The 22,907-nt window shown below is 46.7% G+C and overlaps 1 protein-coding gene across 1 annotated transcript; it reads right to left on the bottom strand.

Moving 5' to 3' along the window:
* Positions 1-564: 564 nt before the first annotated feature.
* LOC106897194 (cholesterol 24-hydroxylase) lies at positions 565-16,343 on the bottom strand. Its single transcript, XM_014957678.1, has 15 exons — positions 16,128-16,343; positions 12,585-12,662; positions 12,223-12,304; positions 11,611-11,684; positions 10,875-10,961; positions 10,146-10,284; positions 9,438-9,548; positions 8,592-8,748; positions 8,179-8,241; positions 7,011-7,083; positions 6,487-6,571; positions 4,527-4,637; positions 4,174-4,262; positions 3,206-3,272; positions 565-2,127 (listed from the first exon to the last, which is right to left on the bottom strand). The coding sequence occupies exons 1-15, from the start codon at positions 16,253-16,255 to the stop codon at positions 1,972-1,974; spliced, it is 1,500 nt and encodes a 499-aa protein (XP_014813164.1). The 5' UTR covers positions 16,256-16,343; the 3' UTR covers positions 565-1,971.
* Positions 16,344-22,907: the final 6,564 nt, after the last annotated feature.

Below are 22,907 nucleotides of genomic sequence, written 5' to 3'. Positions count from 1 at the left end.
AGCTTGCCATCTGCTGGAAAGCAATCAGCATTGACAGACAAAGGTCTGGCAAGAGCTCTTGGGCATAAACACAGGAGAAAGGCCTGTGTCAGCAGTCCCTGGAGAGCTGGATGGCATTTGGGCTTGCAGAGAGAGCAGGAGGAGCATCCTCTGAGGGAAAGAAGCACTGATCTCGAGCAGATGAGGTACAACAAAACTCAGTGCAGGGTTTTAACATGCTACCACCCCCCTTGAGCCCTCCTTGGAGATGCCCGTCCCCTTTGTGGAGGTAGCAGAAGGGAACACATTTGTGCAACTAATGCATCTTATCTCATTCATTAGCAGAGGGGAGAACTGACATGGTGGCATCTCACATCTCCACAGCACGGTTCACCAGCGTGTCTGTCGAGCTGTCAACTTCTTCACAGCTTCGCCCGCCACTCCCTGAACTGCTGAGATACTTCCCTCCCTTTGACACACTCCCGGGCTTCAGTTTTTGTTACTCCACCAGCACCTCAAGCCTGACTGGTATCGAGCATCCTGCTCCCGACCCCACCAGTTCCCAGGAACACACTGTCGGAATCCTCAGTTTTCCCAACCAGATTTTATTAATGTCTAGGAGGATATAATCACATCTCCAGCACAAGGGACTGAAGAGCTGGTCTACTGGTCTACCAATAGATGGACTAAACCTTCCCTAGCAATACAAGTATTGGCACCTCTGGCTGTAAGTCACATTCACACACCGTGTAACGTTGCTTACGTTATCAAATGCCACACAAACCTTACTGGCTGCAATCCCACTGCTGCACTCAGTGAGACAGTGCACAGCAGCAGCTGAACCAGGGAAAGCTCTGGGATGTTAGTCCCCTGGTGTGGAAACCACTACATGAATTTGACAGCATACAGACCAGGTTCTTGCCATTTTAATTCAAAGTGGCAGCACCAAATGTCTTGAATTCCTTATACTTCAGGGCCCAAGCTCATATTAACTATCCACTTATTTCTGGAATTAGGTGGTTTTGACACGATCATTTTTTTCTCTAGCAGAGCCAGGCTTCAAGCCTTCACGCAGCGAGCAATTTTGGCACAGCTGCAGAAAATGGGGGTGCAGAACCTTCTCCTGCTTCTGGCCCAAATCGCAGAGGTGTTTCTTCAGCAGTAGTATCATTTTCAGCAGCATTTGTTTCTAGGTACTTACTTCCAACCCTGTTGTACCTACTAGACCACCTGGTCCAAGCATTCATGTACCTTTGCGATAAGCCAGATGGGGAAAATGAACCAGGTTAAAATGAACCCAACAAGACCCCCTCGAGAGAACAGCATCTCAGGAGATGAGGATGGGCTGTGGGAAGGGGTAGGAGGATGCAGGAGGTCCCCTTTCTACAGCATGGATTGGGAATCTGCACTCTGAAAATATTGGAAGTAGGACAGAATGAAGAAAAATGAGGCACAAGCAACAGCGAAAAGTACTGGCCACAGTCTCTGACTTTTGTTTCAGATTGCTCCTATCAATCGTTCTCTTTTAGAGGGAGGATGGGAAAATCACTTTGACCAAGAGAACAGCACTAAACTTCTCTTCCCAAGTTCATCCCAAATCTTGAGCTCTACTATGTAATTCCCCAAACAAGGGCTAACTTAGACCACATTGTGTTATAAGTCAAGTTAATGGAAACTATCAGCTAGGATTTGAGTTTAGAACACTCCAGTGAAAGGATGTTCTTTTCCAAGTCTGGTCAAACCAAATATTCCCCCCAGGAAAATAACAGGCTTTGCAATTGTAGGTATGTTTCCAGATCAAAGATGCTCAAACATATCCAAAGTGACTCTCCTAAGGTTTTCTTCAGTGAATGATGAGGCTAGGAAAAATTTCAGTCTAATAATCTTCTAAAGGGGTCTGAAAAATCTAACCTTTGATTAGTGTGATGATCTTCAAAATCAGGAGAAATGCTACGACTACCATGTCATGCTCCCATCCCTGAGTAGTCACTCCTAGCAGCTTCTTGCAGGGCTCCTTGGCTTTAATTTACATATTACTCCATCTAGTGGCCTAATGGTTCCAGCCTCCACGAAATCAAACCTCTGCCCTGGTACCAGCTGGAACTCAAACCTCTGCAGCAGTTTTGCCATCACCACTTTCGCCTCCATCTGTTAAGAAAAAAAGTAAAATTATCATCAGTAACAGCAAATACAGCTTGGACTGCAGCTACTTAATGTCAGTGTATTTAAGTCATGCTGCTTTGTCAATATAGAGATGTAAAACTTAAATGTTACTCTTAATACTACTGAGTTTGGGCATGAAGAACAGTTGCCTGGGGCCTCCTGGGTTTGAAGATAAGTGACAGACACAAAGATCTGGCCCCGTGTTCATGTGCTAACCCCTTTTTGGAAACCCGAGGTAAAACCAAGAACTTTAATATGAAGATTTTGAGCACTGGGTCTTAGATGAGCTCAACAGCACACCCAAAGAGCTGCCCTCCTGCTGTCCCTCTGAAATGCTCTTTGCCACGCTCAGGTAATGACAGACTTCCTTAAATTGTTCCATCTACGCAGCCTCCTCCTCACCCTCTACTGGCTTGTGCCATTCTGCCAGCTGATGTTTCCCCTGCCTTGACTCTGCCAGCCTCTTTGCCACGCTCAGGTAATGACAGACTTCCTTAAATTGTTCCATCTACGCAGCCTCCTCCTCACCCTCTACTGGCTTGTGCCATTCTGCCAGCTGATGTTTCCCCTGCCTTGACTCTGCCAGCTGCAGCCATAGGATGGTCCCTAGGAGTCCTCTGATCTCAGCTGACAAAGGGATGTTGACTGCAATTCACAGTCGGTTTGGATCTAAGCAGGGCTGCAGCCATAGGATGGTCCCTAGGAGTCCCTGCGTCTGACCTTGGCTGACAAAGGGATGTTGACTGCGATTCACAGTCGGTTTGGATCTAAGCAGCGTGACCCAGGACAGTTCAGAGCTGCCCCTTCCCCCCTGGAGTCACCTTGGCTGCATGCTGGCACGGATGACATGGGACCAGCTGGGTACATCTATGTCTGCTCCTGCTCAAGTAATAGCATTTGGGAGACCTGCCCTGTTGTGGGCGCGGTGGTGATCTTCCCTCTAGAGGAAGGATGGTCAGCACACCATCAGTGTGGCCTTTGGCCCCCCACCATTAGCCACAGTCAGCATACCCTGAGCTGGCCCAGTGCTTGCTACAAAGCATCATTCCAGGCCTGTGCTCACCTGTGCAAACACCTGCCCGATGCAGGATCGGGGTCCCAGAGAGAATGGGAAATAGCAGTAATAGGGCCTGCAAAGAAAAATGTTCAAATCCATCATTCTGATGGCTTGGTTGCAAAGAAACAAAACTAATATTTCACCACAGCAGCAAGGAAATGGTCTAAATACCATGCCACCTGACTGACTCGTTAAGACAATCTCCAAAATTAACATTTTTTTTCTGCTTCAGAGCAGCAATAGTGCTCTGCAGCAAGTTTCCTCATTGTTTCCGCTTACTATACGGCTCAGCTCATAGAGCTGTTTTAAACCTTATTTCAAAGCTGAACGTCAAGCATACTCTAAATGCTCTCCAGCCCATCATGGTGACGTAATGATCCACCCAATTATTGCTCCTTTGGGCAGCTCTGAACCACGTGAGTGAGCGTTTGGTTCAGGAGACCAGATTAACTCCAGGCTGAAGTAAAACTCCTGGCTGATGAAGTAGTTAAATGCAGGGATCAGCACTGGTCCCTCCTACTGCACTCCCCACTTCTAGTTAGGCTTAGGCTGCCTGCCCATGTGGCCAAACAGCATCTTCTGTGCCCTGGCCCCATGTCCTCTCTCCCCTTGTGCCCCCTCTAACCCAGAGACACTTCAAGCATCCTGGGGCCAGGGCTGCCACGCATTAAGTATCTGTATTGCATTAAGGCAAATATCCAACCTGGTTTTGGCCCAAACCTTGGGTATTTTACCTCAACAAAACCACTAAATAACACTAATACTGGTCTTTTTTTATAAGGTATTGTGTGGTATAAAGAACTTCTGAACAGAAGCCGCACATTATTGCTCTCTATTTGCATTTGGATAAGGTTTTACTGTTATTCATATGGGAATGGAAATATAGTTTTATTCTGCTTTCTTCCCCTTGAAATCTCTTCCTGTAATGGTTCGTTATTAAATATTTAATAACCTGACAGTGAAAAGAAACTCACTTAGGCGCATCTTTGCTAAATCGGTCTGGATTGAAAGTGAGTGGATCCTTGAAGTACCTTTCCAGCCTCGCCATTATGTAATTGCTGAACTGTCAAGAAAAAGTTTATTTGTGTTAGTCAGGAGCAGCACACCGAGAATGACTCTTTGCTGTCACAGGTACAAACCCGTAACTGCCTTCCACTCCCCAGGCAAAACCGATCCAGAGTCCCAATTCGTACCCCCGTTTTGGTCAAAATTTCAGTAAGGCCTGTAGAAACACGCCCAGGGAGGATTTTGGCTGTCTGATACATAGATCCATTACATTTGGATCGACTGCAGCAGCTAAAAGCTGCTGCTGGTGGCTGGGACTCACAATGAGTGTTGTCTTTGCAGGAATTCTGATGCCATCGACAACGTGCTCCTTATCTGTCCAGCGTAATGTCCCTGCCACAGGCGGGTACAGCCGCAGGGATTCCTTCAAAACCTGTCAGCAAAAAGCACAAAAGGTCAGTTAGTTAATATAGGGTAAGAAGCAGAGGAAAATTAATTACCTCCCTATGGCCTTTCACTTTGGCTACATGGAAGCTTTTGACTTGTGGAACAGAAGCCTTGGACTCCTCTAGGCAAAATAAATGGTTAAGTCAGTTCCTTCAGGACTGATTCTTCGTTATAGCTGATAAAATACAGAGAAAAAGAAGCAAAACCCATAAGAGATACCATGCATTGAACAGCTCTAACATCTCAAGTCAGGCCAACAACTAAGTGAAAAAATTACTGGGAAGCAAATTCAAAGGGAATATCGAAGAGTGAAGCCTCATGTCCCTGATGAGCTGTTCGTGGCACCAAATGCCACAAGGGTTGCTCCCACCTCCTTCCCACTCCCAGCACTGCACTCCCACTCCTGCCCTTGTCCTGCTGCTGCTGCGAAGGGAATTGAGCCAGGTCAGAGCACCAAAATGACAAAAAACAACCTGGCAAAGGAAAATGAATAGGGAACAGTGATAAAAAATGAAATGAGACCATTTCTTTTAGTGGCAGCGAGCTGTAAGAATGCTTTATTTCATCAAAGTGAAACCCAATTAACAGTCTGTATTAGCATCGCAATGCAAATGCAATTAACAGTGTGTATGCACAAGTGGATTAATGAAAAAGAAGCATGGACAAAAGGGTTCAGAATTGCCTCTGTGACAGCAGAGGAGTCCCATGGTCTCTGATATTCCAGTGATGGACTGCCTTTGACGAAGCGTGATTGTGAGTTTGGTTGTACAGATCCAAATTTGTTGTGTTAAATAACGGTCTGCTTTGAGAGGCTCTCATGTGATCTGTCCTAAAACTGAAAGCCTTAGATACCTCGTCCTAATTGGAGTGGAATAATTGCAAGGGTGTTCAGAGAAGCCTAAGGAAACTTGTCGATTTCTGTAATCACACTGAGATGCCTTTTCCTTATGAGAAATACACCTCTGAAATCTATCTGCTGTCAAAGCACAGTGATTTGTGGGATGGGATAATGGCAAATGGTAAAACACCATCACCCACCTTGACAGGGCAGTTGAAGAGAAGAGCAATCATGGCAGACTACTAAAATCACAGGGAATTCAAGCAGGGAAAATAGCTGCCAGGACTGCGATTCAGCCTCTCCTGAGGGCTACTGGTGTCCCCCATCTTGTAAAGAAAGGACACGCAACACAAACGCTGGCCAGTAGCCAAGCCCTGGCTTTGCAGTTCATTACCAACCAGCATTTCTATACACCAGACCTCTTTTAAGATCAAACTTTTATTCCCCCCCCAAATGACTGGAGAGTGTTTCAAGACAAGAATAATAAAAAACTGAAATTGCAAAAAATAGCTATTATTTTTGGATGTCCTCAAATCCTGCTGAGTTTATGGTGCATAGTGAGATCATAGCTGGAAATGCTTTAACAATAACCAAGCAAAAATAGAGTTGTGAGTTTGGGAAGTGCCTGGGACTCACGCACAGGTTGGGCTTGAAGTCACAAACCTTTCTTAAAATACAGCTATGGTTTCAGCTTGAGTAGGTAGGAATTAAACAACTCCACTCCAGCTCCCAGCTTGGTAATAATTAAAGCAAGCAGTGAAGGAATCATGGGATTTTGGAAAGAGATTTGAGGAGCATCCTTCCCAAAAAGGCCAGGCTGCTGCAAATGGCTCACAGTACCTGCTTGCTGAGTCTCTGGGGACAAACACTCTCAGGATCAAATATTGGCATTGCTCTTAAAATGCTTAAAGTCTGGGGCTCCTCTTTGCAGTCCCATGAGATGGCAGGAGTGCCACCAAACAGCTCTAGCTGGTATTTTACCTCATTCCTACGGTACCTGCGACAAGTATTGGAGTTTGCCAAGATCCTCATAGTCAATGTCTCTCTTGGCTCCAAGAACTTCATCCACTTCGGCCTGAACCCTGCAGTTAAATTAAAAAATGTTAGTCGCAGACGCCAATTTCTTGCTAGGCAAGTTGACAAGCTACATTTTTTACTTTCCAGACACTTAGTTGGATTTTGACTCCCATCCTCAGGCAAAATGCCTACTGATTCCCAGCCAGCCTGCCTGAACTTGTGCCTCATACCAGGATGCAGCAACGTGCGTACAGCGCAGCTGAACCAGGCAGGACTCGGGATCAGCTTTGTAAAAAGGCTTTGAATAAAAATCACTTAGATGGAATTGAAGTAGTTAATCTTAAGCTTCTTAAAATTTTAAATATATTGGGACTATGAAACTGTTTATTTTGAAAGGGAGGCTAGAATTTATTGGGAATTGATCCTAGCCTTTTAATAACTCTTATCATTAAGTTTGGCTTGAAATTAACAACGAGCTGGGTTTGCAAACTGGAGCGCACGTACCTTTCCAGTATATCAGGATGCTGAGCCAGTGCCATTACTGTAAATGACAGCTGATTGGCAGTGGTTTCATGACCTAACAACACAAAAATTTGGTTTAAAGGTTAGTATGAAATAATTACACGATACAAAGATGGTCTACTGGTGTGACTGCGAACAGGCACAGGCCACCTTGAACATCAGGCCCCAAATGTTTTATTTCAAATATGCTAGAAATTAAAGGAAACACTAAAAAGGGTGTAAAGTCTCCATAAGGAGCTTTCAAGAACAACAAGAACAAGACATAGCTGGTAAAGATACAAGCCATCTTGCTCAACTCAAAGCTGGCACCTACTGGTTAGGAGTTCCCTGACAGACAGACCAGTGAGGTTCAATATTTGCCTTGTCATATTATGGGACACACGGTTCTGCAAAGAAGCAAGCATTTACTGGCTTTGAGGGAAAACACAGCTTCTTTGAAATGTCTGCTTTATGTGGATAGTTTTCATTTTTTCATGTGCAGGCATATGTATTATTTTGAAACATTACAGAAAACAGACTTCTGCAAAGATGGATTTGTTGCAATAACGTCTTTCTTGTGAAAGAACAGTGTTTTGACCTCACTTTCTTAGGAACCTAAACCCTGACTTGCAAGACTGATCTGTTTACACTGTTTACCTCATGTAGCATCTCAGCCCTTCATTTTTCTGATAGGTGTGACAGTGCCCTCTCCTCCCAACCATTGAGTAATGCTCCCCAGGTGAGAATGACATTTAAGTCTGTAGGTGAGGTGACATGAAGACACGTGGACTACATTCAAGATGCTTTCAATGGGGTTTAGCAGGATCTGGGAGGAAGGGCCAGGACCCCGTGAGGAACAGCCCTGCACCCCAGCAAGCCGTGCTGCCCTCTGCACTGCAGGCTGGAAACCACTGGCCTGGAATTAATCTGCTGTGTTGATATGACTGAAGGAGGCTAACATTTAACTTGCCCATGAGAAAACCAAGGGTTCTCTTCAGACCTCACCCATCTGGTCCTACGCAGAACACTACAGTCTTCCACCCAACCGACTTCTTGGTTACAGCAGCATCACACGGAGTCAACAAAGACAGTAATCATGACCCTACAGATGGCCCAAAAATGAGCACAGCTTCCCACATGACATATCCAAAGTGTTAAAATAGCTACCAACCCGCAACAAAGAAAGTGATGAAGTTATCCAGAATGTTTTCATCATCTCTAGTTTCCTCCAGAGCTGTCAAGAGAGAAAAGCAAATGGGATTAGAAAATGTCCCCGTGCCCCAGCTGGTACAGCCAGAATGCTCTGCCCTGTTTTGCACATTTTGTCTGAGGTGGCATCGGGAGGGGATGCTGAGTGGGCACCTCAGTGGTGACTTGTGACCAATATTTGATCCTACACAAAGGAATGGGGAACTTTCAAAGCAACAGAGATTTTTCAAAGCAACTCTCACTCTCTTCAGTATGAAAAAACCCTCCTGAAGACATCAGAGTATCAAAGCTCAGATCCCCAGAATAAAATCTCCCCAAATCTCATGGCAAAACAGGTAACAGACAAATTAACTCCCACAGCAATGTGTCCCCTACCATCTCCTTTCAGTATCTGTGTAAGAATATCCAGCGTGGCTTCCTTCCCATTCTGGATGTCCTTTCTCCTCTGGTCAATGCACTCCTTCGCCACGCGCCGCAGCAGCCTCACACTCTCTTTGACCTCCTTTACCAGCTTCTGTTTCCCTGGCATGTACTGAATACAGAATTTCTTTAGTCATTTTCTTCTTTTTGCTGGTAAAAAATACTGCCAAGTGTTATTCTTCAAGTGAGCACCTTGTTTTCTGCTAAATGGCATTTGTCACAAAAACATCTCTTCTCCATGGAACAAAGTAAATGTCCCCCAGGCGAAGGGTTTGGGTTGAAATGAGAAATATTCCAATCTGGGCATGCCCAATCTGAGCTTGTCAGAGCTGACGTTTTGAGCTCTGTGAGCAAAATTCCTCACATCTCCACCGAGAGAAACCGCAGTATGTGATACAGAATCTCACCTCAGAGCCCAAAAAGGAAAACAGGAGCTCTAAAAGCCTGAACTACAGCTTTCACGAGTAACTGTGGAATGATTTTTAACTTAAATATTTCAGATTACATCCCTAATTTCCTGGCATATGAACTGTGGTCAAAAATACAATATTTTTTTATGGTAAGAAAGTTCAAATTTCTTCCACCTTGAGTGTAGGCTGCCATCTTCCTTGAACAAATGGCAAAAATCTCCATTTTTGCCAGCACTAATGAGTTTTATCTCAATGCACAATGGAGAGAAAGAATGACTGATGGCTCTTTCCTTGTGGTACATGGACCTCTCGGGGCCCTGTCCCACTTGTGCAGGAGCAGGGGCTCCAGCTGGACGTGAGGAGAGAGGGCTGAAGAGAGGAGGATACAGACCCGCAGGAGGGGGATGCGTGCCTTGGTCATTCCCTCCAAAACCATGCGCACGGCATGTGGCAAAGGCAACCGGTCGTCGCTCAGTGCGTTTAATTCCAAGCCAAAGGCCACCTGAGGAGTGGGAGAGAAAAAGGCAACTTGCTGTATCCTCCTGGCTCTGGGGTGAAAGAGCAGGACAGCCTCACACCCCCTTTTCCCCTAAAAATACCTCAGGCTAGATCCTACCTTGCAGGAGATTGCGAGGGAAGAGTAATATCTACATTACATTTCCACCTTATTTGGGGAGATTAATTATTTACTATTACTCTCCATTCATCCCAAACTGTTTTGCATAGAGAAGAGAAAAGCAAGCATAAGGCAGACTTTGTACCAACACATAATGATAATAATATGACACTCATGGGTGAACAAGCACTGCTGTGCCCTTTTTGGCACGGAGGGGTGGAAGCTATGAGGCTGTACTGGCTTTTGCAAAGGGTCCCCATCCTGCAGGCCACACCTAAGCTGTGCAGACCCTTCCCTAACTGTCTCTTCCTACAGCTCAGCCTGAATGGAAGCGGCACAATTAGTCCTTCAGCTCTTCTGGCACTGCTGGGTCAAGGTGTTGTGCCCCGGATGCAGCTCCTGATCCCATCCTGCTGCCGGTACCTGTTACTTCCATTCCTTCCTGCCAGTTGCAGAGGAAACAAGAAAGTGGACAGCTGGTACCTTTCCAATGATATCCATAGTCACCCGGTTCATCATGGTCAGCATGCTAAACTCAGTTTTTCCATCTGCCTTTTCCTCTAGCTTCTCCATCAGCTCCTCTGCTTTTTCATTAAAAGTTTCCATCAGACCAATCAGGTAGCTGAACAATTAATAAAAATGAGTGACGGAGGCTCTGGAAAGGACATCTTTGCTGATGATTTGCATCATTATTTTCCACTGAAAATTATAAAGGATTTTTGTTTTTTACTTTATAGTAAATTTGCCTTAATACTTCAAAATAAGCTAAATTCAAATGGACTTTATCTTCAGACCCTAAATGCAATGCATCGAGGCACACACAGGCAAACCAGACCAACTCCCCACTCATCAACCACGCCGTATCTCCTGTAGGGAATCACTCAGGCAGGTGAGTGATGAGGCTTGCCCACTTCAAATCCCCAAGGCCTGTTTTTCAACAGGATAAGGCAGTCATCACCACACTCCTGCATACACAGCCCTGGGACCTTTCTGCCATTGCTGAGCCCATATGGGTGTCATCTCCCCATGGGAAGTAGGATCAAATTATACTTGTGATGGACATGGTGTGTTGGACTCTTAATTAAAATGTCATTTTGGCACTAAATGGGTTTTTTCTCTTTCTAAATATCAAATAATGAATCAATGACAGGCAGAATCATAAAAAATACAGTAGAAATAGCAGCTAGATCATTCCAGAGATATTTGCCTTACCTTCGGCTGAAAGCTGGATCCATTATCCTCCGCTGCTTGTGCCACTGCTCATGGTCACAAACAGTTACCAAGCCATTCCCTATAAACCTAGCATTTAGAAAAACAAGGAAAAGAACAGTTTTCAGCAAGGGAGCCAGCTGAACCCTGAGTAGCCACAAAGACAACTCTTCCACATCCACTTTCTTGTATTTTTCTTATGTGCAGGGAGTACCACGTTGCTTTGAGTACACACTCGTTGCACCACTGTGGACAATAACTGAACTGCAGATATGTTTTGCCTGGCACATGTGGACTGCTGAGTTCCATAAGATGTTGGTTTATTAGAGCTGTTATGCAAATAATTAATATAACAACTGGTTAATTATATTTTTAAAAGCTTCAGGCTAACAGAAAAAAAAAATCCCCTATTTTGTTATTGAGCTTAAGAGCTGGAAACTCCCATGCATTAAAGAATAATTCGGTGCTCTAAAATTTAAGTGATGATGGTCTTAAGCAAACTATTCTGAGACTAACTGAACATCTACAGGGAGGGAAAAAGTACTATCAAGGTAAAAAAAAATCCAGACATATGACTTGACACATAATTTAGTAGGTACATGTTGCCTACATGTGTCTGCAATTAAGTTATTAGCCCCAACACTAAGGTGAATGGTCTGAGTCCAAGGAATTGTCACGTCTGTGACGATATTAATTTTTCAACCATTTTCCAATCACAATGGTTTCAGTTTTCGCCTACCTCTCCCCAAATAAGTTGGAGATACGTCTGTAGACCATCCGATCCTTTGGGTACTGTGGTGACATCAAGAACTCCTAAAATCAAATCTCAGGTCAGTGAATAGTGAGTGCAATCCATTTCCCAGACAAAACATAAAAAGCCACTCACACTCTTTTCCTCCCGTAGCATTAGTCTGAAGACTACATGAATTATTTGGCGTCCCCTGATTCCCCAGTTCCTGTGCTGCTAGCTTGTTTTGCATGCCTCTGGCACTTTTTGCCCAGTGACCTGAAATTTCACTCCATGGTTATTGCTAAGATTTAGAGGAAGAAATTCAATCCCTTGTGCCTCACTCATTTGAGATGTTAAGCTCTTGCAGAGGAGCCTGCTTTTCAGAAATGGTGGATGCTTGCTTTATCTGCTGTTTAAATAAAGGTAACAAGGTAAATCAAGGAAGAAAATAAAGCAGGACAGCCTGAACAGCAGAGTATTTCACCCTCCTGGTGGCCGGAGCCACCCTCTCTGCAGGCACAGACTGGCTGCACCTCGCTACCCTGAACATCAGGCACCACCTCTTTCTTTCTGCAGGGACGGGCTGATCCCCAGTGTTAATTCAGCTTCATTTCACAGTACCTTCACTCCTTCGGGAGTCAGAATCATTACTGAGACTCTGTGGAAGGCATTAATCCGTACAATAGGTCCATATTTCTTTGCCCTACAAGAAGAGTAGGAAAAAAAAGAGAATTATGGTACAAACCACCAACATATAACAGTTCAGACCTAGTAACCCCAAAGAACCAAATCAGTGTGTACTGGGAACTACTGCAGTCTTCAGCAAATAAAGCCATTAAGAGAAAGATCAATGCTCTCTCTCTAGCTCCTCTACTGACCTTCTGAGTGATGCTAAATATGTAATTCGGGGCCTCTGTGTCTTGCTAACCCAATCTGTGCTACAGGGCCACCCCATTTGGTGTTCCTGATGTGTCTCAACTTACCACTGCAGGAGGAGATCATGCATAAACTCCTCGTTTTTCAGCATTCTCCAGAAGATCGGCAGGTGTCCAAATAAAAAGCTGCAGAAAATGAAGGTAAAGAGTGTCACGAAGATGCCAACATAGGGATTTGTATGGATTGCAATCCTTATTCCTCAGTGATGCAATACAAGCGTTGGTTATGTTTTTCTCCTTGCATGGAAAGACAAAAATAACACCCAGCTGTGCCGATGCCCAGCCCTCACGTGGGTAAGGCTGGTGCATCGTGCAGCCAGGAAGACCAGCACAGAGACACAGGGTAAGGTCTTCTTTGCTGCTGTATTATAGGAGATGTTTGGGTCTGGGTGGGAGCTGCCAGCAAACTGCTTTGCCCTTTGCTGAGCTGACTGAATGTCCACTGCAACTATTATATTTCTGTACAGGCAACAGACATTTGCATCACATATTCTTTAATACGCACTGATGAGATCAACTTCAGTTCTGTCAATAGAATTAAACTGAGTAAAATTAGGAATGCTTTCCTTCTGTCTAAAGCCACATCACCTCAAATGCTGGAAAAAAGAAGACAACCTAGAAGGATAATCAGTGGTTAATATGTAAACTGCAGAAATAAGCGAAAGGGTTAACTCTTCAAATACAATAGCTGTATTAAAAGTTAGAGATCAATTCCTTCAGCTGTGAGGGCAAATTCCCACTGGCTTTGCGTGCATCTGAGGGAAGATTTGGCCAAGCTCCTCTCTAAATGAAGAAAGCTGCGCTCAGGATCTGTTTTCCATTTGAGAGACGGACAGCCATGCTATCATCCATTTCAGCATAAACAAGCTATAGGGGAAAAACAGCCTCTTACTTTATTTCTGTTGGAACAAGGAAGCGCTTAAAATAACAAGCACTCCACAAAGTTACCCAACATCTACAAAAACTTTTAATCCTTCACTTGCTTGACTCCTCCATTGTAACTGGACTCCAGAAAGATGTGAAAGCCCCAAATATGATAGATTAGTCCTTTGTTAGCTAAAGCTCTGGAAAGCGCTCTATCTGCAAAGCATGAAGCCAGGTGCTACTCATGGCTCCCCTTTTTGTGTGGGGGACACAAATCCTCAGAAATATTTTTCATTCCCTGTCGCATTGCTACCCACTTAAGTCAGGTGTTACAACAGGCCTAAAAGATTCATCCGCTAATGAGACGTCCCAATTACTTACTGCATGCCATGTGAAAAACTAAGTAAGGGCTTGGTTTGGTATATATAACTACATGACACTATCATCTGAAAACACGTATTTGCAAAGAAATCCCTTTTGCCCATTTCTTGCTATTAAATCTTTAATACGAAGCAAACCTTTGAAGAGATGACCTCCTCTCTTCACAGGTGAGCCATTCACACGGTAAAACTGACACAAAGCCACTAGGACCCACTTTTCCAGCCTGTCCTGCACAAATCTCCTTTGGAGATATGCTGTGTTAGTTCTGATACAATATATCAGCCCAGGAAATCAAGGGCATTAACGTAATCTTGTAATGATGCAGCCATAAAACCTTAGACAAAATCTGAGGTTTTGATAAGATCGTGTTGTGCTTCATCCTAAAAGAAGACTTCCTTAAGCTTGTATCAAAGGAAACGAGCCAAGGGCAAAAGGAAAGTCATGCACCTGAGAGAGGATAACAGCTTGAAACAATACAGGCTGTGAGTGGGTGGGCTGGCTGGGGGGCAGGTCTGCTGACCACAACAACCTGGGGAGTTGGTCCAGGTGGACAAGCAAGCCAGCCTTTACTTCTGGTGCTGCTCTTCTCCAGTTTGCCAGATACAGTCTCAGCTGAGAACTATTTAGATTTGGATGAATCCCATTTCAGAGTAATTTGGGTTGGCGGGGTCCTCTGGAGGCTACCAGTCCAGCCCCCTGCTCCAGACCAGTCAAAGTCAGAGCTGTGCTACATGGCTCAGGGCCTCAGCCGGTCACTTGTGCTGGCATTTCAGCACCCTTGTGGTGAAGGTGTTTTGCCCTACACCTAGTTGGGATTTCCCTTCAGGCAACTTGCACTGATTGCCCTTTGTCCTTCACTTTGCAACTGCAGGGAGAGTCCGGCTCCATCTTCTCATAACCACCCATTAGTAGCTGAAAACAGCCAGTGGATCCCCTCTGCCCTTCAGTGGCCACTTCTCCATGCAAAGTCAGCCCAACACTCAGCCTTCCAGGAGCCCTGGCTGCCCTCCACTGGACTCACCCCAGTTTGTCAATATCTCTCTTGTACTGGGGAGACCACCACCACACACAGCCCTTGGCTTTACTTTTTGTGTCTGTTTTTATAAATGACTTTTTAGAGCTGGAGGTACTTTATTTTACTTACCTTTGGACATTTAGGAGTGGAAGTGTTTGTGCAACAGATACTGAAATGGGGGTTTTGGACTGTCCCTGGTAATTTACACTTTTGAAATGCTATCAAGTGCTGTGGGCTCACACGACGTGCAGCCTTCCACCTAGACATATCTGTACTAGAAACCTTCCTGGAAAGGATCCTAGGCTGATCACCAACATTAAGCCTCAAACCCTGAAGAAGGGAAAGGAAAGCAGCAACAGGGTTCCTCAGGCTGCCATTACTTTAGGGTGTTACTTCACACCTTGAAATGAACCTAAGGACAAGCAGGTTCAGGTAGGACAAGATCAATCCTTTCTCTAATCCTAGTATCTGACCCTGATTACACAAGTAGGCTGAAACATGGAGTTACACAGCCAAGTTTGGGTCCCTACTTGTATAAGAGAGTGCTGGCATGGTGTCTCTTTCCATGGCATGTTATGGAGGGCAAGGTGAGGTTGAATGGGAAGCCCATGCTCTCCTGCAAAACCCATGCCTCCTTGTGACAATGCTGCCATTGCCTTGCTGGCAGCCTTCTCACTGCCCTTGATCACTTATGACATTTTATTTATAATTTTTTTTGGCAGAAACCAAACACCTAGCTCATGAGGGAGAACAGGGAAGGTGCCCGGTGGAGTTAGTGTCCACGTGCCTCTTGGAGCTGTGTGGGACGGCAAGACAGCCCTTCCTGCATGGCTGGTGCTGCTGGCCAGGAGCCTTCAGCGTCCCAGTGTCCCAAGCAAACACACAGCCCAGATGGGCAACTCCAAACTGCTTGTTTCATGCCGCTGTGGCCACATGGAATGACCAGCCGGGGAGATGAGGGTGAGCACATCCCACCCCGCCAGCCCAAGCCAGGCAGTGATCCAGGATCCCCGGCACTGCCCCATGGTGCCATCCCTCCCCGGGAAGCAGGTGGATACGGTGTGCTGTCCCAGTCCCAGCCTGATTTCCTCGACTTTGCCCTTGCCCACACCAGCACGGTCCTGGCCTGTCCCCAGTTCATCCTGGAGTGTTCATCTTGTTCTCTGACCGCTTATCTCACAGCTCCAGCCTGGCAGCCAGAGCAGCCGGGGCGCAAGGTCCACCGCTTCGCCCGGCCACGGCAACGGGGCGTCGGGACTAAATGTTGGGAAATGCCCTGCAGAGGCCTGAAAACCCCGCCCCGGGCCCCACCGCCTCAGCCCGCCCCTTACCTCACCCGCGGGGGGCCGGGGATGTGGTCGTACTTGGCGTGGATCCATTTCACGTAGCAGCAGACCAGGCCGAAGGCCAGCAGGGCGAGGGCCAGGAGGAGCCCCGCCGCGGCCCACAACCCCTCCATCGCCCGCGGGCGCCCGCCTGACAGCGCCCAGCCCTCCCCGGGCAGCGGGGGCGGGCCGGGGCGGGGCGGGAGAGTCCCCGGCTGCGGGGAGGGCCAGGCCGGGGCGGAGCGGGAGAGTCCCCGGCTGCGGGGAGGGCCAGGCCGGGGCGGAGCGGGCCGGCGGAGTCCCCGGCTATGAGGAGGGCCGGGCCTAGGCGGGAGAGCGCCCGGCTGCGGGAAGGGCCGGGGCGGGCCGGGCCGGCGGAGTCCCCGGCTATGAGGGCTGGGCTGAAGGAGAGAGTTCCCGGCTGTGGGGAGGGCCATGGCCGGGCCGGCCCCATTAAAGAGCCCGGCGGCAGCGAGATGGGCGGCAGGGAAGCGAGCGTGGCGGGGCTGAGGGGGAAGCCCGCCTGCAGGCCCGAGTATACCCACACGGGGTGACTGCCTGGCGGAAAGTACCTTTAAAGGCCATCTAGTCCAACCCCTCTGCAATGAGCAGGGACATCTTCAAATAGATCAGGTTGCTCAGAGCCCCCTCCAGCCTGACCTGGAATTTCCAGTGATGGGGCATCTACCACCTCCCTGGGCAACCTGGGCCAGTGTTTCACCACCCTCACTATTCTTCCTTATATCTAGTCTGAATCTTCCCTCTTTTACAGACTAGCAGAATATTCATGGTTGGAAGAGACCTTTGAGATCATGGAGTTCAACCATAGAAAAAAACAAACAAACAAACAAAACAAAACCAACAAAAACACACACCCACACCACACACACCCACAGACAGACGCAAACCAACAATCTCAGGCATTACAGCATGCCCTGAAGTGCTGTGCCTACACGTTTCTTAAATACCTCCAGGGATGGCAACTCCACCACCTCCCTGGGTAGGCTGTCCCAGTGCCTGACCACTCTCTCAGTAAAGTGATTCTTCCTAATACCTAATCTAAACCTCCCCTGCTGCAACTTCAGACCATTTCCCCTGGTCCTGTCATTATTCCCTTGGGAGAAGAGGCCAACCCCCACCTCTCTAGAGCCTCCTTTCAGGTAGTTGTAGAGGGCAATGAGGTCTCCCCTCAGCCTCCTCTTCACCAAACTAAACATGCCCAGTTCCCTCAGCCTCTCCTCATATGACTTGTTCTCCAGACTCCTCACCAGCTTGGTGGCTCTCCCTGGACACGCTCCAGCAGCTCAATGTCCATCCTGTAGTGAGGGGCCCAGAACTGAACACACCACTTGAGGTGAGGCTTCACCAGTGCCAAGTACAGAGGCACCATCATTTCCCTGCTCCTGCTGGCCATGCTATTCCTGATCCAGGCCAGGATGCCATTAGCCTTCTTGGCTTTAAAACCATTACCCCTTGTCCTATCGCAACAGGCCCTGCTAAAAAGTTTGTCCCCATCTCTCTAGTAGGTGCCCTTTAAGTACTGAAAGGCTGCAATAAGGTTTCCCCAGAGCCTTCTCTTCTCCAGGCTGAACAGCCCCAACTCCCTCAGCCTGTGCTTACAGGAGAGGTGCTCCATCCAGTTGATCATCTTTGTGGCCCTCCTGTGGTTTCGCTCCAACAGGTCCATGTCCTTCTTATGTTGGGGGTCCCAGAGCTGGACGCAGGATACTCCAAGTGGGGTCTCTTCAAATAGATCAGGTTGCTCAGAGCCCCCTCCAGCCTGACCTGGAATTTCCAGTGGTCTGAGGGGCAGAATCACCTCCCTTGACCTGCTGGCCATGCTTCTTTTGGTGCAGCCCAGGATGCTGTTGGCTTTCTGGGCTGCGAGCGCACATTGGTGGCTCACATCCAGGTTTTCACCCACCAGTACCCCCACGCCCTTCTCAGTAGGGCTGCTCTCAATCCCTTCATCCCCCAGCCCGTATTGGTACCAGGGGTTGCCCAGACCCAGGTGCAGGACCCTGCACTTGGCTTTGTTGAAGCTCATGACGTTCACATGGGCCCATGACTCAAGCTTGTCCAGGTCCCTCTGGATGGCATCCTGTCTCTCAGGCATGTCAACTGCACCACTCAGCTTGGAGTTGTTATATATATGTGCATGTGTGTGTTCTTAACTTCCTAGGTGGAGGTGGTGCTTTGCAGAAGTGCGTGAGGAGGTCAGGAAGGGTGCTGCACTCTTATGTGTTTGTTTACAGAAGTGTTTTAAGTAAGACTCATTGCTAAAGGCTCTTAGACAAGCTGAGCCATCACAGGACAAAGAGGGTGGATGGTCTTTCTTGACTTTCAACTGTTTAAAACATAAGAGGCAAAGGGAACATACTGTTGATGCCTGTAGGAGTCAGTAGATGAGGATTTTCAGAGCAGTCTGCTTTGGGGCCAGTGTTACACAACGTACTCATTCGTCATCCAGACAAGAGAATTGAAGAGATGAATACAGTTGTATTCAAAATAGGCCATCTAAAGCTGATAGCAACGAATTGCATAAGGATCACAGGACACAAGAGACCAAGCCGTAAAATGGTGGAAATTAATTTCTGGTAAATGAAAAGTAATGCATGGGGAAAGATAAATGGTGTATATACATCCAACCCGGTGATATATATTCAATGGTGGCACCTGTTCAGGAAAATGTCAGCTTAACGTTCCATACGGACAGCGTTTGGAAGAAGAGAAGCAAGCAGTGATTAGAAATGGGAGTGTGAGCAAAGCAAGATGCCTGACTGTATTACTATATGGAGTACTCTATAAATCTAGAGCACACCCACTGTGTACAAATACCACACGTGCTCTTCCTCCCAGCTCAGCAGAGGTGTAGAAACAGAGACAGAAGAGATACGGCCTCTAAACTGGAAAAAGGATGACTGAGGGAGGTTATGACAGGGGTCTGGAAAATCATCAGTGGTTTGCGGATGAATAGAGACAAACTAATCATTACCTTGCATAATTTAAGAATAAGGAGGGACCCACTGAAATCATCTGGCAGCAAGTATGAAAGAGGAAGAAACGTTTCACAACAAATTGTTAAATGGAGGAACTCATTGCAACAGGCTGTTCTGGAGGCTAATGAATAGATTGGCTCATGAGAAGCCAGGGAAAGTGCTGGGGGATGGATCAAGGAGCCATCACTGGTCTCAGCAGGAGCTCTGAGGAATCCTGGGAGAAATGGCAAGAACCCAAATGGCTCAAGTAGACCCCCCGAATGGCTCAAGCTCTGAGGATCCACAAAGCTCCCACTGCATCCTCCTGTCTTCCCATCCTGCCCTCAGCCCACCAGCCTCTTTATCCCCGCAACACTCTCCAGAGTCTCCTATGAACCCCCTGCCTTCTTCCTCCCTCCTCTGAGTCCTGCTGCCTGCACCCAAGGCCCATTCCCGTGCTGCAGCCCCCTGGATCCCGTGTCCAGTCCATCCCTTTGAAAGTTGCCCACCTTGTGTGCAGGGTGGCAGACAATCCTCACCGCCATCCCCATGGCTCTGACTGCAGCGGGAGAAGGAGAAGCAGGACACCCTGCTGCCCTTTAAAGAAAAGCAGCACACCACTTACCTGTCAGGCTTTCACAGGACAACTCCATTCATCCACTGTTTCTCCATACAAGCTTTACTCAACCCGCTGGAGACAGGATACTGTACCTGGATTTTTATCATGTCTGTTTTGCTGCCTGTGGGTCTCTGCCATTTCTCAGCACCATGTAAGGCTGCTGCAGGAGTTTTCATCCCCAACATTTCCAATGGGGTGCCTTCCCCCTGCTCCCCTCCCGCGACACCTCCCATATGGCTGTGCCTCTCCACAGCAGGAGGGAGAGGATGTAACTCACGGCACCCTCTGTTTCTGTCCATCTGATGCAGCAATCATCTGCCAGGCACCTCCAAGAGTCAGCTCGCTTCACTTCCCAAATGGAAGTAATGACTATGCTAAAAGGCCACAATCTGCAGGTTTTCCTTGGTTTTCCTGTGTCGTTCCTGCTTGCATTTGAGACTAGTGGATCAGAGAGAGCAGAGAAAGGCTATCAAAAAAACCAACAGCACATGCTGGTGCAAGGTGAGAGATTTTTATCTCTTTTTCATTTTTGTTCCAAGCTGTAAAAAATTTCAACTGGGCTGTTAGTGACAGAGGGACAGCAGGGAGTCAATGGTGAAAGGGAATTTAAGGAGCACCTGTAGCAGCTGGGGCTCTGTGTGCTATTTATGCTGCTTTCCTGCATGGATGCGTGCCCATGTATCTGTCACTGGCAACTTAGAGGCTAACACCTATTGGCCAACTTCAACTAAACTTGCCATGGAAACATAGATCACAAATGCTCAAAAACCAGGCAGATGAAAGGAATTGCAGTGGCTTTGTAGTGTGAGCTAGGCTAAAGAAAGATTTGGTATTGCAGACCTTAAAGAATCACAGGGATTTTCTTCTGAAGTCCCCAGGAACCGGCAGCTCTCCTGGAAGACATGACTGAAGCCTGCCTTCATTTGGGTTTTTTCGCCTGGGCAGGGCAGGAGTTGGGTGCCGCCAGCCCAGGAAGTCCATGGGGAAGCAGAAGGACCAGAGACTCATCATAAAAGTGTGGAAGCCTGTCAGGAGCTCCTGGGCTTTTCCTTTTGGGTGACCACCATGCTCAGCAGAGGGGAGGAAGAATGCCCAAGGTGCCCTGTGAGCACCTGGTCACTTCATCCATGGCCTTCCAGCTGTGGGTGGGCAGGGCTGCTCCACCAGGCACACTTGGTGGCCAGCATTGCTCTTCTGGCTTCACACTGCATTGCAGGAGAGTTTGGTGGTAATACCATGGTATGACCCCCAGAGAAACACTGACTCGTGGTAACAGGCAAATGGTAGAAAACAGAAACAAGTCTCCAGCTGTCAGTACACAATGGAGGAAAAACTGGTTGTCTTTTTTTAAAACATCGTCTGGCTTTCTGTTACATTTAATCTTAACATTGATTTTTCTTGAACTCATAGCTCCTTCTTTGACTTGAAATAATTGCAGCAACCCTGGAATGATTTTCCCCTCTGTTTTGGGTACATATACTTTCACACAGATATTTTTTTTTAATCTGGAAAGTACGTTGATGTTATACTCTCAAAGACCAATAATATTATCAAACTGGTGTTTTTATTTCTCTAAATTGAAAATAGATTATTTTTTTTGCCTGTTAAGGTTGGGGTTTTATAATCTTTGTTTTCAGAAAAAAAAGCTGCCTTTCCTTCCCATTTGGTCAGGCAATATATATCACCGTCCCATGATATTAATACTAATCACTGGGAAAGGTATAGCTAAGAATAACATCATACAGAGAAAGTGCTTAAAAACCAAAGCTAACTAATGAAGGCACATCTTTAAAGCCACTCAATGAACTTCCTGATGAAACATTGATTTTCTGAGTTTGGTTTTTTTCAACATACTTCAAGAATAGATGATAACTCTAAGGTATTATTTCATTTGGAATCACTCTCAGAATGATTCCTATGGAAAATTCCTACTTGTGCCTTGTTTGTGAGCAGCTTGAGGGAGGTGATAAAATATTTGCCATTTTATACATTGTGACGGGATAGAGAGGACACATAATATAGTTCAGATTGCTGTCTGGAACAGGCAAGCTCTCAGAATAAAGCTTCTCATGCAGATGTAATTATCAGCTGGTAACTCCGCTAAGTATTCAGCCTGTGTAGATTGCAGAAACTACTTTATATTTCAGGCTTTAAAGATAACCTGTAATAAATCCTTTTGTTTATATTCTAACAAGCTTTAATAACAGCTTTTGTTTGTATTCCAATGTGTCTGTATACCCTTGAGTGAAGGACATGTTTATTATCTGCCTGGGAGGCACAGGCTGCCCTCAGAAGGAAGGAGCGCAGGCTTGGGCACGCTGAACTTCCCCTCTGTCCCCTTTCTGCTGGGGACTGAACTGCCATCGCGTGGACATTTCACCAACTTGCACAATCCCATAAACACAAGGGAGACCTGGGAACCCAACAGAACAACAGAGCTGGGAACCATTAGTTGGTGTGAAGTTGCAGGGCGGATTTGAAATAATGACGTGACATAGGGTTAAGTCCAAACTCCTGCTCTCTTTCGATTGTTTTTTTTCATGGCTATTTAGGGTTGAAAACATTTACGGCTCTCTCTTGAGAGGTCCAGCATCATATAGGCTGTAAGTGAGGACAGCAAGGGGATGGTGCAGCATAGGCATCTCTGGTGCTGGGAAATGCCTTCTGCAGCACGCAGTTAGCCAGAGGGTTGGGTATCCTGGGGCAGTCTGAATTAACCAATAAAACACATCTCTAAATAAAGAGCTTTTAATTTTATAGTTAAATGTCTCCATCTGTTGTGTGCTACTGGTTAAGTGCAGATGGTGATTAAATTAGTACCTTTCCTGGAGAATTTACAGTCTAAAACCTGAACCCTCTGCCTAAGGGTCCATATGGAACTAATGGAGGTCTGGGGCTACGTGAGCACTGCATTTCATTCATCTCCAGCAGAAATGCAAATTTCAGGTCTGGTTTTACTGGGCCTGTCCTCCTTTCCTAGGCAGAAACACTGTCTGGATGGAATCTGAGGATTTTGGTCCTTCTGCCCGGCTCCGTCATTTCTGTTGGAGTTGAGCAAGGAAGCGCTGCTGTGAGGCAGTGAAGCACTGATCCCACAGGGAGCACTGCTGTGGTGCTCATCCATGAAACCTTGAGGATTCAGCCATGTCCAAGACACGGTGTCCCTAACGCACACGGTCATGCAGACTT

Source organism: Calidris pugnax, unplaced genomic scaffold (genome assembly GCF_001431845.1).
Source record: "Calidris pugnax isolate Ruff unplaced genomic scaffold, ASM143184v1 scaffold211, whole genome shotgun sequence".
NCBI classification, from domain to species: Eukaryota; Metazoa; Chordata; class Aves; order Charadriiformes; family Scolopacidae; genus Calidris; species Calidris pugnax.
The sequence above is the reverse complement of the archived record's forward strand: the minus strand, read 5'-3'. Positions and strand labels throughout refer to the sequence as shown.